Source organism: Falco cherrug, chromosome 15 (assembly GCF_023634085.1).
Source record: "Falco cherrug isolate bFalChe1 chromosome 15, bFalChe1.pri, whole genome shotgun sequence".
NCBI lineage: Eukaryota > Metazoa > Chordata > Aves > Falconiformes > Falconidae > Falco > Falco cherrug.
The window spans coordinates 2,318,419-2,335,295 of record NC_073711.1 but is presented as its reverse complement, the minus strand read 5'-3'; the positions used below and the strand labels follow the sequence as shown (position 1 = coordinate 2,335,295).

Here is a 16,877-nt window from a genome sequence, read left to right as displayed (position 1 = left end):
GGGGACACCCACAGCCCCTTGCCGGGGAAGGAGGTGGCAGCCCTGCACCATGGTCCTTCTGCCCATGGCCAACCAGTGCCACGTCCCCCCTTTTCCTTACTTACAGGAGCTCAAGTAAAGCCTGAAAATACAAAATGAGGGTAATCCAGAAGAGGCACCAATAGAAAGTAAATAAAACCAACCCCACTTTTTCCCTCATTTAAAAAAAAAAACAAACAACATGCACAGGACACCAGTGTGTTTGGTGGCCTATTTTTGGATCCCTTACTTAGCATCTCCTGTCTCCAGCATGGGCTGAATGTGACACAGAGAAGGGAAGGGGATTTAAAAAGAAAGCAAGCACACTGCTGCTGCCCACTGCTCAGCCCAGGAGGGAGCTAAGGACCAGGATTATCCTGGGATGGGTTTATCCTGGTGGGATGCTGGAGGAGCAGGCGGCAGGAAGTGGATGCTCATCCTGGCAGAGACTCGCACAGGAGAGGAACCGTGGATGTTGCTGAAGCTCGGCCTTACTTACCATCCCTGGAGGGAGCTGAGAGCCGGCCAGAGACTCGAGACTTTGGGGTCAGCAGCTCTGCCCGATCCTTTGCAAACAGGGGCAGCTTCAGGAAGAAAAGCCGGGTCAGCGGGAGCGATGCGCAGAGCAGCTCTGCACCGCACCGAGTGATGCTCAGGGGTGGATCTAGCCCTCTGCTATAAGACAGCAATTAACCAGCAGCCACTAGTTCCCTGCAACAAGCCTGAGCTGTCCCAAAGTGCCCACCCTGCTTCCCTTCAGCTGTGCCTGTTTCTGAGGCAGTATGTTATTTTCAATTATTTTTGCCCACCTCTGCAGACTCCGGGGGGGGGGCACAAAGGTTTTGCCTGCCTGAAATATTTCCTCCCATGATACTAATCACATTAAGTAGGTCCTGCCAAAGCCGAGGCTCCCTCCTCTGCCTGACCCCATCAGCTTTGCCTTTGAAAAGGGATTTACTTCAGCCAGTGCTTGTCTGTGCTTTCACACCCCTGAGAGCAGAGAGTTCTGCTTAAAGCAAGGATTTAGAGAGATAAAGATGAAATTAAATACACAGCAAGGCTTGCCAGACTGGGTTGCGCAGTAGAAGCAGAGTCAAGAGTGCTTCACAGCCACAAACCCCAGACAACTGCCTTGATTAATGGGCTGGCTGCTAATTATCACACCCAGCTTAAGAAACAGGCCAGGCTGTGCTTTGCCTGGCAGCCTGGTCCTAGTTGGGATATATCAGCAGGATCCAGGGATGCCAGACCCCGGGGAGATCCTCGGTGCTGTCATGTCCCCCCAGGTCCTCCCAGCACCCACGTTACTGCTGAGCTGCATCCACAAGCTCGAAGCCCTGGAGCCCCACAGCTGCCCCACCTATCCCACCCCCTCCCCTGCCAAGGCAAAGTTCACAGTCTTGTTCATTGGTTTCAATTAGTCTCCTCAGCTGAGACTACATCAGAGCCACATCCAGCCCCAGAATGACCCCTTTTGCCCCAGCTCCACATATTCCTTCATGGAGCGATGTCGTTGTGTCAGAGCCTTTTGAATTACTTTGGAGAAAAAAGAAAGAAAAAAAAAAAAAGAAACAAACTTCAAAGTGTGAAACACATTTGCATGATGACAAACAACTGACTTCCAGTGTGTTTTTCCAGTAGGGCCTTGTCTGTAGTGAACGAGCAGATTTGTATTTACTAGTAGGCAATTAAAGCTGAAGGTTTGAAGCAACCCCGGGTGTGGGTGTGATGGGCCATCCCAAGCACCGATCACATCATCCTCATCAGCAATGCTCCACTACCACAGTCAAACACTTCTCCTGCCACATGTGCAGCGGGAAAGAGGCAGGAGAAGGAGAAAATAGCGCAGGGAGAAGGTGAAATCCGTCTCCTGCAGCATCCCTCTGCCAATCTGCCCCTGTGGCTTCTAACATCCCGCTGGTACCCAGCCACCTGCATCCATCGCTCTGCCAGCGAGCTGGTACTCGCTGCAGGTGAAGCCAAGGGGAATACGCTCCAGGCACCACTGACAGGATGGTATGAAACACCCGCAGCCGTGAGCACTGCCAGCGGTCCCCCAGCTAATGCCGGTGCCTGCTGGGCACCCCAGCCAGCGCAGCAGGCTTTGCCATTGCCCGCCAGAGAAAATGCCGTTGCAGCTTTAGCAGTCTTAGACCTCAAAAACGGGATCTGGAAAGGCAACCCGAGTGCTTGGGGGAATGTATTTTAAGCCGAAAAGCGTGTAGGATGCGGGAAGAATGCTTGGAATAACAGCCTGGAGGGCTGCGAAGGGGTGGGACAGGATCACAAGTCCAGAGGGAGGGTATGAAGACTGCGATGAGATTTGAGCTCGTGACCTCCAGGAACCCTCCAGCAGCGCACAGCCCTCGCCCCTGCCCGTCCTTTTAACAGGTTTTTTTCCCTTTCTGGATGAGGTTTCCGTCCTCGGCAGGGGAGAGACCTTGGCAGCGCTGACCCAGCTCCACGTTTCATTTTTCCCAGCTGATTACCTTCCAGACCTCTGCCTGTGTTTAAAATGAAGGAAAATAATTACAGCTCATCCATCAGTGGCATTTGGCACCTGCCCTCTGCCCTTTCCCTGCCTGGGTACTTCTTTTTCCTCCCTAAATTCAATTAGGGATGATCAGGAGCTTCTCCCCCTGAAGAAGCGCTGGGCCAGTGGCCTCGTCCCTCTCTGCTTGTTGTCAGAGGTGGCCTCAGCTGCTGCCTTTGTCCCTTGCCATCACCACAATGGGGAGGTCACACGAGCGCATGGTCCCGTGGGATGGCTGTCAGGGACAGAGCAGGGAGGGAGCTGCCCAACCCCCTGGCTCAAACCCCCCTTTGCCTTCTCCCCGAGCTCTTGCTTTGCGCAAAACCTACCAGAGCTGTGACTAACATCAGCCTGGTGACACAGTCAAACCTCCTCCCTGGAGCAAGGCAACCCAAAGGCCCTTGTTTAAACCCAGAGGGAAAGTCACTGCCTCAACCCAGTGCACCGTGGCTTCGGGCGCTGCTGGAGGCTGCACCCAGCTCCATCCAGCCCTTCCCTGCTCCCCAGTATTCCCAGCTGAAATGCAGCAGCAAATAATCCAGGGGTGCAGGCTGTGGTCCCCCTCTGCCCGCTGATCTCTGTGGCAGCCCCCAGCATCTCCTCCAACTGCAGCAGCAAACAGCCCTCGAGCGCATATTTCCCTCTCTCCACCAGGCTTGGAGAAAAGAAGCTTCAAGACAAAACGTATTAATTCGGCTGAAACACCCTTGGCTGCGGCCTGGGTGCAGCACAGGGGCACTCACAGACCAGGGGGGACCCAGCCGTGGGGTGGCCCCGAACCATCTCTGCTGTGCCCAAAGGGAGAGGACATTTGCACTCACCTCTTGAGAAAGCTCTTCAGATACCTGCGCTCCAGCTACCTCCTCGCAAGCCTCTCCACCACCTTTTCTTTATTACAATAAAAAGTGGGGGTTATCACCTGCCATCATACCACTGGTTCCCAGCTGCATCCTTGGAGGCATGGAGCGTCAATGGGTGACCCGTGCAAAGTTGTGCAAGGTCTGCTGGTGAAGTGCTTTGAAGCTTTCCATCGGCTACAAGCATCTGCAGCCAGGCGAGACAGCTGATGGTGGCCCTGCTGAGCCTGGCACGGGGCGGTTTCCCTGACAGCTGATGCTCAGCCGCGTCCGGTGGTCCAGGAGCAAAATCAGCAGCCACCATACTGCCTGTTTGTACCTAAAAGTGAAACACTGAGGAATTAGGGCATGGAACAGGGAAGTCCTCTGAGGCGCAACATTGGGGAAGGCGTGGGCAGCAGAGGGGGAGCTTTGAGTGGAGCGCTCTAAGTCAGAGTTTTCAAGGAGGACGCTCCCAGCTAAGGATGCTTGGAGCAGCAACAGTGCAGCACAAGGAGCAGAAGAGGCGATACACAGCCCTGGCTGCTCGCAGACCCCGAGCCCCGTGGCAGAGGATGGCCCTTCCCTCCAGCGTGGTGGCTGGCCAGGAATCTCCAAGGGATGGAGTCAGGAGGGACAGAGCCCTCCCCAGGGCCCCCGCCTTGCAGCCAGGGCTCCTCTGTGGCCACTCCGGACTCAATGTAGCAGCTCATCAGGCACTACAGATAATTACAGCTTTTTATAAACTCATTTTTTTACCCGAGGAAGGGAGGGGGAGCAGGACTCTTCTCCTGGGCCTTTCCGTGCACTTTGAAGCCTTGGGAGGTACCCGAGGAGCACGTAAAGGAGCACCCAAGCTACTGCTGGGATCGAGAGGGAGCTCTGGTGGTGCTCAGGGCAGGCTGGGTGGGAACGATGGTCCTGGAACCTGCAGCACCAACCCTTTGGAGATACCCACCATCACCGCCACGGCAGCGCTGCAGCAGGACCCCATGGCAAACGCATGGCCAGTGGGGAAGGTGCCATCGCAAACACAAACGTCTGGCCGGGGCAAGAGCCCCTCTCCCCCAGCTGCCTCATTTAAGCTGCTCTGAAGGCAGCTGAGCCTCAAGCCAGCGTCTCGCACCACTGCCAGCCCCTCACCTGGCCTCTGGTCTGCACCTCGTCCTTCGCTGATTTTCAGAGAAGCCAGTTTGCGGTGCGCTGTGTCTGCCGTGAGCCCTCCGCCGCCCCGTTACCAGCGGGAGAGGTCCCGGACCCCCGCACAAAATGGGGTGACACGGGGTGACAGCCCCATCGCTCTCGGGTCATCATTCCTACCCGCTCAGAGCTATCACTGCGCTCGGGGAGTTTTAACACATCTTATTTCTGTTTTCCTTCTGAAATCCAGCAAGGAAACCACCCAGGCCAGACACTGAAGAGCAGGAGAAGCGGAGTAACACAGGAGCGTGAATTTCTTTCAAGCAGCTGCTGGAGTGCAGGGAAGAGCAGGTGCCTCGGCCACCTCCACGTCCTGCCCCATCCCTCACTGCCACGCGCTTCCTCGCCCCCGCTGCACACCCCCGAGCACCTCACCACCCAAAGCGATGCTGGAGAGGCTGTTAATTAAAACCGATCGGAGGGATCAGCTATTTATCAGTTATCAGCCAGGGCAGGCGCAGCTCCCAGCAGCGCCCGTGAGCATATGCCTCCCCCCAAGGCTGTGCCCAAAGCCTGGGGGCAGCGGGTCACAGGGCTGCAGCAGAGACAGCTCGGAGCAACTTAAAGACCAGGAAACTAGTGCTACTAAATAATAATGCTGACAAATTCCCTTAGAAATGCTTATTGCACAATAAAAAAACCCAAATTAAAACCATCCCTTCTGTTCCATACCAAGGGACCTACCTGTGAGGCCAGCTGGGTAGCATGGGGCAGGGCAGGGGGAGGCGAAGCTGCCGCTGGTTTTCCTGCTCCCATGGATGCCACTGGAATTTCTCCATCACAATAAATTTTGCTGGAAAGGAAGGAGCCCGTGTGCCAGCTCACCTGCAGCCACTGGCACCTTGCGAGGATGGACCCCACCAGTGACATTTCTCTAACCTGGAGCCAGGTGATCTCTGCTCCCTGTCACCCACGTCAGCCCTGGCTGCCACTGACTCCAGCAACAGCAGAGGATGAGGAACGATGATGGGAAATTTGACACTGGGGGCTGGTGCCTTAAATGATGGGTATTTTGCAGGGTTCATTTAATGGCACAGCGCTTGGCCGAGGAGCGTGTTACGGACCAGCGCTGTGCTGTGCTCTGTACAGCATCTCTTCTATTGCCTTCTCCCACTGAAAAAGCCGCTTCACTTGCAAATAATCAAGAGACAGGAGAGGAGGGAAAAGGAAAAGATTAAATCAAGCATAAAATAAGCAATGGAAAAAAACAAACCACAAGTGAAATCCAATGTTCTCTAAAAATCTGGTTTATTCCTTAGAGTTCAGTGAAAGGAACATTCATTTTAAAACACAATCAATACATTAAAAAGTTTAAAGGACTAATAGCAATGAGACCAGAAAGAAAACAAAAAAAAACCAACCCCAAAATTCAGATAAGTCAGTCACCTGGGAGGAGCCGCTTCTGCTCCCAGGGCGCCTGCAGACCAGCTCTGCAGCCACCCGCAGCACGAGGCAGCGGGGACGCACGGGCTGACCTGGGACAAGGGCTAATTTTTTTTTTCTTTAGAACCAAGAGGGTTTTTTTTAATTTACCACTTCACCCAAGCGTAGCTTCTAGGATGATTCAATACCAGCAAGAAGAGCAGGCAGCCCCAGCTGGAGAGGAGGGAGCTGCAAAATTAAGAGGTGGAGGGAATGTGAAATGCAGCGCGGGTCCGAGCACCCCAGGAATGTTTGCTGAGCCACCTGCCCCTCCAGTCCCCATGCTGGGAACGAGGCCAAACCCATCTGAGAAAAAAATTTAAAAATTGCCATTAGGTGAAAAGCTATTTAATTAAAAGACATAAAAATCTATGCACAGCCAAATGGCTCAGCAGCAATTGCCATCTCTGCTGGCACTGGCGGGTGGAGAGAGAAGGTGAAAAAGTTGGCTTTTGGCTGTAATCTTTTAGCTTTTCAGCATTTAATTTTCTTCTTGCATGTCACTGTTTGACATTGTTCTTGTCTGCCCAATTAATCACCCTGCCCTTCTGCAGAGAAGTTATTTCAGCCCTTACACCCCGCGCAGGGTTGCAAACTCTGCAGGGACACAACTCCTACAGAGTCACACAAACAAAGCAGCATATTCATTCAACTCAATAAAAAACAAAAGCAAGAAGAGCCACATTAACTAGTGTTGGGTCTTAGCTTACCAGAAGCTCTCCTTGCATTTTTGATCCCAAAATTCAAGGCAGTATTATTCCAGGAAGATGCTTGACCGATGCTGGCAATGCAGGCGGCACAGGGCTGGAGCTCCCCCGGCTCCAGCCTGGCGTGGCAGGAGAGGAGGAGAAGGTGGAACACCCCGTTAATCCCGTATGGACCCCAGGATTATTTAAAGAGCAATCCTCACACACGGAGAAGGCGATGCTGCCTGTGCCAGGGCAAAAACTGAGCTCCCAATCTGGCCAGGGAGCACCAAGGGGAGAGGAAACCTGTCACCAGATTCAAGAGCATCACCATGCACCAACCAACAGCATCTCCTGTCTGGGGATTAAAGAAAAGCCCCAGTTTTGGATAAAATAATTTAAGCAACCAGAAGGAAAAGCCGCAACTGAAATTTGCGGGTTTCTGGTTTAAAGATGGTCAGCAATACCTTCAGGGGGGGGAAAAAAATAAATCACAAAGTCCACAAATTCAGATTAGAAACAATGCTTAAAAAAAGAAAGAACAGTTGACTAGTGTGACAAAGCAGGATTAACACAAAGACATCTCAGCAGTGTGTGAAAGCGAGAGTGTGTGTATTGGTAACGGACCGGCTGCTGGGTTTGGGAGCTGGCCCTGGACACGCAGCAGAACAGCACGTTACAGGAGGATATGAGGAGCGAGGTGGTTTCCTTGCATTGCACGGGCAGTGGCAGCAGCAGCAGCAAGAATTGCCTTTTCTCCATCGGAACGGTAAACCACACCACTTTGAAAGACAACGCACACGAGTAAAATAAGAGTCCATAAAATTTCCCCATGAATATAAAATGCAAAACTATACAAAAATAGATAAAATCGACCATTTTCTTATGTGTATAAAAACAAACAAACAAACAAAAACCAACCCCAAAGTCCCCAAAATGCAATACAGAATTACTTGGTAGACTGACCCGAACGGCAGTGGTTTCCTCGCAAGTTAACAGCCGTAATTCATCACTTTCAAGGCAAGACCTTCCCTGGAAGGGACATACTCGGGCAAGTTCCTCAAGGGAAGGTTTTCCTTAATATCTTGGCAAGACAATCTGCTATTCCTGACTTCTATGACTTATTTCTGGTTTGGAAGCCCTTTTTTATAAAAAGCCTCAATTAGCACTCTCAAATTTGAGTTCCTTGGGTAAGGCAGTATTTGACTAACAGCTTGATCCAGATCAAGGCCAGAAGATCTGGTCCTATTTATCCCGGGACAGACAGGTACTTTAGGAAGAGCAGTACGTCAGGCAGTGAAATCCAATCTGCCTGTGGCAGCAACAATTGACGGGCTGAGTTAGCATACTGAAAAATCTTATTTCTTTGGGTTAATGGAGCAGAATACGCCAATAATCCAGCAAATTAGCTCCAAAAATGCTTTTAGAAAACTCATTTTAAATCAATAGATATTTGCTTCAATTAGTTCACATCGAGTTAAGAGGAGAAACCTTTGGTATAAAGTCAGATTATCAAGTCCTGGCTGTATTGCTTTCACTCATTTGAGTCTAGAACTAAGCCCTTCCCCTACGTACCTACAACCGAAAGAATTATTCCTAGAGACATGCATCTGCAACTGAACATTCATTTTAGCACCGAGACACTTTCATACCTCACCAAGACTTTGGCCAAGGCTGCACCATGCCTAAACAAAACGCTACGCAAAACCCCCTTAACCCTCAAGATGCCTTTGGTGACACGCTAAAATAAAATAGTAATTAAAAAAACAGCAAGGGGCTGCTGCTCAGGCCAAGCAATTACTGTGCGTGCCTGTCCGCGTGACGCCGCCAGCAGTATTTGCTCGTGGTTTTCATTCCGTGAGTGGCGGTGAGATGTGCAGTGCCAAGACCAGCCCTGTCCTTACTGCGAGCAAGAGGGGAGCCTGTTCCAATTAGACAATATTCATTAGCAGATGGTCACGTGCTGTGCTAACGAGACTGCACTCACAACCCTGAGGTGAGGGGACCTGCCACCGGCCGGCCGACCGCGTTCTCCTCTCCAGGTGAGGGATGCGGAGCGGGAGCGGCATCAAGACCCGGGTTTGTTCCACGAAAACCCCACAGAGAGACAGGAGAAAAGAAACGTGGCACAGCAGGTTCCTGCGGCAGCGCCCTGCAGCAGGACTGGTAGGAAAATACTGAAAACTTAAGGTTTAAGCCCATGGATACACAGATGGGTCTACTCCAGCCTCAGCAGGCTGGTCAGGAAAGATGACACATACGTGAGTCAAACCACAGGCAAGCAAAGCTTTGCCCTTCCCCGCTCCTTCACAGATATACAAGGACAGAGCAGTAAGGAATTTCACTGCAAAAAGAAATACCGGGACCTCATTTTGCTTGGGAGGCGGAAATAAAAAGACCCCAACCCATCTCCTTGTGCCTGTAAACACAGCGATGCCAGGGAGCTGCTGACATTTCCAACCAGAGCCATGTCCGTACGGGGCTGCGGGCAGAGAGAGCAGCAGGGGGTTACCGGCCGCGGGCAGGAGCCTGCGGGAAAAGTGAGTTGGGGTGGCTCTGCCCAGCCCTTCACCCTGCACTTTGCTCCGGAGAGGGGAGGGAACTCTGGTGACATTTCCAGTTCATGAATATTTTTTTTTTTAATGCTACAAACTCTGTTGCAAAGAAAAGCAGAAAACAGGCAACTGGGGCTGGGAACAAAAATAATCATCGGTAACTGAATTAAAATAAGAATACAGAGCCTGGACAGAAGGAGGGAGAAGCTTTGTAGGCCATGGACAGGGAGGTTTGGTTTAGGGACAAGCATGTCTGAGGTCACAGAGGACACGAGGACCAACAGCCTGGAGGAGATGTTTCCAAAAGCTTGCTCGTACAACCTCCTCAAAGTTTGCCCCCACAGCTCACAACCCTCCTCCACACTCCTTCAAAGAGGAAAAAGAAACACAAAACCTGCAGCAACCTCCAGCTTTTTTGTTCCCTCCAGTTAGGAGGAAGAAGTTGTGAAGCCCAATTTAGGCTGCGTTACATCCTGTATCCCATTGAACAGAATACTTTCCTCCTATGAATTTATGCAAAGAAAACAACTGTAAAATATTTCTTTAAAAAAAACAAACAACCCACTAAACTTCCTTTTGAAGAAAGCAACAGCATCTGCAACTTCACAGCTACAGGCACAACGCCAATTTAGCTTATTTCAAAGACCTTGTCCCTGTGGTCGTGGGCCGGGAGAGGCAAGGAGCGTGGGACAAAACACGGGAAAGGCTTTAACGGAGAATTACGCACTGTGAAGACAGACCATGACAAAGAAGGGACGGACACTTTGTTCTTAAAAGGGACACCATTGACAGCACATCTCTCCAAGCACAGTATCTTTGAGCAAATTAAAACTAGACCTGGAAAACATTACCAGCACACACACAAAAGCTCCTGCTTTCCTTTGGGGCAAGGGGAAATAAAAATAAAAATAAAAACATTACTGCAAAGCCCTCTTTCAGCTGACTCGCCTCCCATCCTCGCTCTGGAAATAACTGGTATCCTTCCTCTCAGCCTCCCCAAATCGAGACTGAGATGGAAGACATTCAAAGAGAGTCTGAACCAAAACATTTCACCAAGAAGAGGAAGAAGAAACCCAATTTCTCTCAAAAGTTTCCCCAAGACTTGCTCTATCAGCTCCAATCCTGCAGAAAACCCCCAAACCCGCCGTGCTAGCGATGGGTCCATTCCCAGCTCTTATTTTAGCAGCAACGTGAGTGCACGCTGGTGGCTGCTACTGCATTTGGCGTTCAGGAGCGTGGCGGCTCGCACCGGAAAACAAGAAAGTGCCTCAGTGTTAACGTACGAATCCCGGAGGCGGCTCCGAACCCCACCAGAGCATCACAGCAGCAAGACCACGTACCACGGCTGTGGGAGAGGAGTGCATCTGATCAGCCCAGGTCTAAATTATAAAGTCACTCTCACAAATAGCTCGCTAACATTTTCCTCCCTCCCTGCCCTTCACAACCCTTTTCACACCCTCCCCAGCGCAGCTATTCGGCTTCAGCAACATTCACGGCAGCGCTCCGGCAGCCGGCTGGCAGTGTGTGGCTGGGGGCAGCTCTGCCTTTCAGGGGCTCTCCGCAGTGCTCGGGGCTGCTTACGGCATCGGTGGCACTGCTGGGATGCTGAGGCATGCCCTGGGCGATGCCAACGGGTTTGCACTTGACGCGTTTCTCTGGGGAGCAAGAGAAACTAAAGCCTGGGGGCAGCTCAGGCTCTGTCTCCCCCAGGGGTAACAGGCAGGCCAGCTTTTTGGTGGTGACTTCTCCACGGTACCTGTAGGAACCAGCCACCTCCTGGGACCACCTGGTGTCGGTCTGCAGAGGTAAATTGGAAGGCCTGAGCGGGAGCCTGTTCAGCTCTGGCTCTTGAGGCCACCTGTCCATTGTCTCTCCAGTGATGCTCTGGGAAAGAGGCAGGAAAGGGGACACGGTGCCTGACTGCTCCGATGGCTCCCAGTTACTCTCCATGGCAGCGGCTGGAGTGAAACCCCAGTGCTTCATCCCCCCGGCAGCTGCGTCAGTGTCATGTTGGAGGTGCTGCAAGCCTGGCCAGCTCAAGCCACCATCAGCAGCTGCCAGCTCACCCTCCTCCTTGCTCCTGCTCCTCCTCGCTCCACCCGAGTCCTTTTTGCCACCCTCCCGCTTTGACCAGAGCCGGCTCAGCTGGGGGCCGCTCTTGGCAACCTGTGAGTCAGCAAGCTCAAACTCCAGGCTCTCCGTGTCAAGCGACCGGCTCCTCCGGTCGACAGAGAGCGGTGCTGGCATGGAGGGGCTCAGCCCGTGGAGGCGCAGGTGGCGGGGCAGGCTGGCGACACCCCAGTTGCAGCTCTGGAAGGAGCCCAGGGTGTACCCTGGGGACATTCTCTCGTCACATTCAGCCAACGACTCTTTCTGTCCATAGCCATCATCAAAGGCCTCGGCAATGTCCTCACCAGCGTTCATCTCGGGGTGCTGTTCACACTCCCCTTCTCCTTCCTGCTCCACATCGACAACGTCGAAGGTGACCATGGTGGGGAGAGCAGGGAGGTTCTGGGTGAAGGAAGAGCCGGAGGCAGAGCTCCCCAGACTTTCAGAGAGGCTGGAGAAGAGGGTCCCACTGCTGGCAAACTCCACTAGCGCTTGTGAGAAGCTCACAGTGTGCTCAGGCTCGTGTTCGCTGCCCACCTGGGGCTTGTCAGAGGTGGTCTCTGCTCCAGGGCCATGCTCCTGCTCTGGGAGTCTGTAGCTGGGGAACGTCCCTGCTTTGGCTGGGGCCACGCCACCGTGGATGGAGCCCCCAAACAACCCACATTCGGGGTCCGAATCAAACCCCAGGTTGTTCTTCGTGAGCTGAATAAGGCAACTTCCTTGGGCTTTTTGGCTGTTGTAACAGTTTTCTGGACACAGAGTCCCTGGAAAATCCCTCCACTCTGGATTTTCAGCTCTAGCCACCAAAACCCCACCATTCACACCCTTGTTTGGGGCGTGCGAGGCCACCTGCTCACTACCAAGGCCACTCTGATTGTTGCCAACTGAGCTGGCTGCTCTAGTTTTACATTCAACGCATTGCTTCTCCCGGGGACACTTCTCCTTGCTGGTAATATCAAGTCGTTTCAAGACAGGCTCCCCCTGCAGCTCCCAGTACAGCAGCTCCTTCTGAATGGCTGCTAGTCGCTCTTCTTCCGTTTCCATCACCCCTCTTTTCTGATCCATCATCTGGACCAGGCTCTTCTCAGCAGGGAGGCAGAAGTCCAAGAAGTAGCTGAAGATCCCCGGGCGTGAGACTTTGCTCTCGAACAGAGATTCCTCCCCGTGAGAGGGACTCATTAGTGTGTCAAACTCATAAAGTGCATCACCGCTGTAACTATCTCTGGGAAGACGGTCCTTCTTCATCTCACTAAGCCCATCTCCAGCTTCATCCTCTGGCCCCGGGGTGGTGGAGTCGTAATAACCCTCGTCACTATTAGGGGCAGACTCTTGCTGATCACTCTGCGGCGTCAGAAGGTCAACACCATCCATCGCATCCCCCACGTAGGGGTGGGCTTCCGCCTCGTGCGAGGCATGTGTCTCCAAACTGCTGCTCGACACCTGAGCTCCGTAGCTCCTGTCCCCTGCCACGTTGCTGTTCCACATCTGGTGGAGGTACTCCTCCGACTCCTCAGGTATAGCCATCTCCTCCCCACCACCCTGGTAGGTGACCAGGCAGGAGCTCCGTTTAACGGCATCTCTGCTGCGCTCCACAGAGATGGTGCTCTCAGCAATGTCAGGCTCAGCAATGTCATCACCACACCCCGTCAGGGAATCAAAGCTCTTCAGGGATGTGACGTCTCCCAAGATGAGATTTAGCAGGTCCCCAGAGTGTAGGCAGGGAGGGTCGTTGTCCATGAAGTCTGGATGAAAAGCCAGCAGCAGATTGCTGTGGTCAAACTCTGCACAGGCAACAGTGTCAGCCTCTGATTTCATACCCAGAACATCCCTCTTCCCCGACATCACCACCATGTCGCCCTCAGAGCTGCCTTCATCAGCTGCGAGACAGCTAGGCTCGGCAGCCTCACCACAGTTGGCAGCTGTGCCCACCAAGCGGTCATCCTCCGAGCTGCCCAAGCAGCCCGCGGCAAGAGGGACAGGTCCTAGTCCCCCTTCCTCCGCAGCCCCTTGGCTCTCCACTCCCACATCAGGAGCTTTGCTGGCTTCCTCTGTGTCCCTGGTCCACTCGGAGAGCTCCGCTTTCTCGCACTCAGCAACCTTGCTCTTCCGGTGACGCCGGATGCTGTTAAAAAACCCTTTCAGGCCTTTTTTGGGTCTGGGAAAGGAGGACTTATCTCCGTTGGGCTTTTTCTCACATCCCTCAATACTCCCAGGTGGAGAGCTGTCCTGCTGGCCAAAATCAAACTTGGTGCTGGCGTCTATGGCCAAGTGAGCACTTTGGGAACTTGGCAAAGGGCAAGGATGCAAGTCCCTGCTGCCCTCCAAAGGGCTCTCCAGCTGCGCCCCACTGCCCTTGTCATACGCAGCACCACTGAGCCCGTCGTGGGTCTTACACTTACTGAGGCCCTTTTTAGAGGCTACCTTCCCCTGGCCTTTGTTTCTGCCTCCAAAGAAACTGGGCAACGTACAGATGCTCCTCTTCCCTCCAAACAGTTTGAAAGCCGTTTTCTTCAGCTTGCCAGGGGGTGGCTGAGGCTGCTGCAGCTCCCCAGCTGCGACGGAGGCATTGCCCTGCTCAGGCAGCCCGTCCCCGTTCTCCGCCTGCTGCTGGTTGCTTCCCTCCCGCTGCCCGCAGACCACCGACTGTGATCTGGTCCAGGCAGGCTCCTCCGTGCAGCCCGTTTCCATGGCCACTGGTCACTTCAGGTGCATCCAGCTGGAAACAATGATTTTGGTAGCAAAGTTCTCTTCTGGGCGCAGAGATTGAAGCATCGCAGCTGATCTAAAGCAAAGAGAAAGGGGAGAGAAGTGAGGAGACAGCAGCAGACGGTGCAAAGCCAGAGGCAGAGGTGTCACGAGACGAAGAGCTTCGTCACCAGCTGGAACTGGAGCTGCAAGAGTCTCCAGCAGCTGCTCAGCTCCCTCCACTCAAAGCTGGGCACAAAAACATCACAATGTTGAAATTTGAAAGTTTGCAAGTACAGGAAAACCAGGTGTCTCCATTCAGCTGCCATCTCTGTTCTCCTGCCCAAACCCTGAGCCACCCTTCACTCCATCTCCTTCAGCTGCCCAGCCTTTTTTGCCACTGGGCCAGTCAGGTTCGGTCACCAGCCGTTTTTGAGCAGGGAGACACAGGCTGCTCCAGCGAGCAGGGACCGACACCTGCCAAACCCCACTTCCAGCTCTCCCAGACCTCAGGCCAAGATACAGGGAGCATTGTCACACAGAGCTGGACCAGGACGTGGCCCATACCCTGAGCATGTGTCCAGGAAGAAAGCTGTTTACTAGATTATTTATTTTTTTTAGAAGATTTCAATTGTTTTTGGAAATTACCTGTCCAGCGAGAAAGAATTGCATTAAAAATACCCACTATGAACCACCTTGAGCAGATTATCTCAAAAGCAGAAAGGTAGGTTTTAAATTTGATCTGGATTGATGTCAGCAACAGCAGAACTAAAATAATAATGTTTCTTTCACAGAGATGAGGTTGAGGAAAGCAAATGCAATAAAAATCATAATGCACTGCCAAGCCATAATGCCCAGGGCTTAGCTCTTGCTACGGCGAGGCTTTCCATAGCATTTAGCCAGGGATCCTAAATAAAAATACACCCAAACGATGGCCTCTGGCTCCTGCAGGCCGACAGCAAACCTAACATTTAAGATTTTATTTCTTTTTCTCCCCTCAAACCTGGGGAACATGGCAGCGCTGCTTTGCCTTTATAATTAACGGTAACCCCCAGCGTCCACCCGCCCCACTCAGGTCAGCAGCTGGCTGGCAGCCCCCGCCCTCGGCCACCAACATCCCCCTCAGAACACCCAGCCCCCCCCTCCCCGGGCACCCTGCCCCCCCCCCCCCCCCCGCCGGACTCCTCCCGGCCTGGCCGAGGCCCGCAGCCCCCCGCGGTGCTGGCTAGGTGACACGCGTGTCCCTGCGCGCAGGGCGCCCTGGAGGGGGAGGGGGCCGAACCGAGACAGAAGCGAGATTTAAAAAATTCAATTTGAAAATTATTTGGCCACGGCTCCGCTGGCACCAGCGGCCGCCGCCACGGCCAGGCAGTACCTATCTATGGGCGTGCGAAACGTAAAGGCACCGGGTGCGAACACCCTCAAAACGGATTTCGAAAAATAGGAGGGGGGGGGTAAAAACAAAAAGCCAGCACAGAGCGAGGAAAGCTGGCGGGTCCCCTCGCCCAGCGGGGCTGGGCCTGCCGGGGCAGCGGGGACGGGCGAGGGGCGAGAAGGGCTGCGGCCCGGCCCGGCCCGGCCCCTCCGTCCACCCCCGGCCCGGCCTGGCGGCAGCGCGGCCCGAGCCCCCGGCCCTGCCCCGGCTCCCCGGCCCCGCCCGGCCCCGGCGCTGCCGCTCAGCTCGCCGGGCCCGCGGGAGGCGGGAAGGCGCGGCCGCCCCGGGCGGCGGGGAGGGGAAGCCGGGCCGGCAGGGAGGCCCCGGCCCGCAGGAGGAGCCGCGGGGAAGCGCCCGGCGGGCACAGGGGTGGCCCGCGCCCACCCGCGGGGAAGCGGCGGCCCGGCTCGGCCGGGCCCCCCCCTGCACTTACCGGGCGCCCGGGGGCGGAGCGGGGCGGCGGGGCCAGCCCGGGCCGCCGGCGAGTGGCCCCGGGTCAGCGGGTCCGGCCGGCGCGGCCGCGAGGGGCGGGGCCTGCGTGACGCAGGGGGCGGGGCCGCGGGGCTGGAGGGGGTGGGGCCGCGGGGCGGGGCCGCCGGCGCGGGGCCACGGGTGACAGCGGGACACGCGGGTGGCAGCGCGTGCGGTGTGGGGGGGCGGGGCCGTGGCGCGGGGCCGCCTCGCCGCGGGTGGCCGTGACGGTGGGTGACGCGGGGGGCGGGGGGCGCTGCCGTGACGCGGGCGCCCCCGCGTGACAGCGCGTGTGTGCCGGGCGGGGAGCCGGGACAGGGCCCCGCGCGCGCCGCGGGGGTGGCACCGTCGCGGTGTGTTACCCTCACACGCACCCACCCACCGCCGCATCCCGCGCTCCTGCCACCCTGGCACTCCCAGTACTTTCCCCCCCCCGCCGCTGACACCCCACCACCCCCCAGGCTCACCCCCACCCACTGCTGCACCCCCAGCTCACACCCCCCCCAGCTCGCACCCCCCCCAGCTCACACCCCCCCCAGCTCACACCCCCCCCAGCTCACACACACCCCCCAGCTCACACACACCCCCCAGCTCACACCCCCCCCAGCTCACACACCCCCCAGCTCACACCCCCCCCAGCTCACACCCCCCCCAGCTCACACCCCCCCCAGCTCACACACACCCCCCAGCTCACACACACCCCCCAGCTCACACACCCCCCAGCTCACACACCCCCCAGCTCACACACCCCCCAGCTCACACCCCCAGCTCACACACCCCCCAGCTCACACCCCCAGCTCACACACACCCCCCAGCTCACACCCCCAGCTCACACACCCCCCAGCTCACACCCCCCAGCTCACACCCCCCCCAGCTCACACCCCCCAGCTCACACACACCCCCCAGCTCACACCCCCCAGCTCACAC

General features: G+C 55.3%; 1 protein-coding gene across 1 annotated transcript; it reads right to left on the bottom strand.

The window, feature by feature from the left end:
• Positions 1-5,818: 5,818 nt before the first annotated feature.
• AMER1 (APC membrane recruitment protein 1) lies at positions 5,819-16,011 on the bottom strand. The gene is made up of 2 exons (XM_055727582.1): positions 15,913-16,011; positions 5,819-14,141 (listed from the first exon to the last, which is right to left on the bottom strand). The coding sequence occupies exon 2, from the start codon at positions 14,045-14,047 to the stop codon at positions 10,721-10,723; it is 3,327 nt and encodes a 1,108-aa protein (XP_055583557.1). The 5' UTR covers positions 14,048-14,141; positions 15,913-16,011; the 3' UTR covers positions 5,819-10,720.
• Between the last annotated feature and the right edge of the window lie 866 nt (positions 16,012-16,877).

Excerpts from the sequence above, each read along its gene's own strand:
- AMER1 (XM_055727582.1), bottom strand. The coding sequence starts at position 14,047 with ATGGAAACGGGCTGCACGGAGGAGCCTGCCTGGACCAGATCACAGTCG.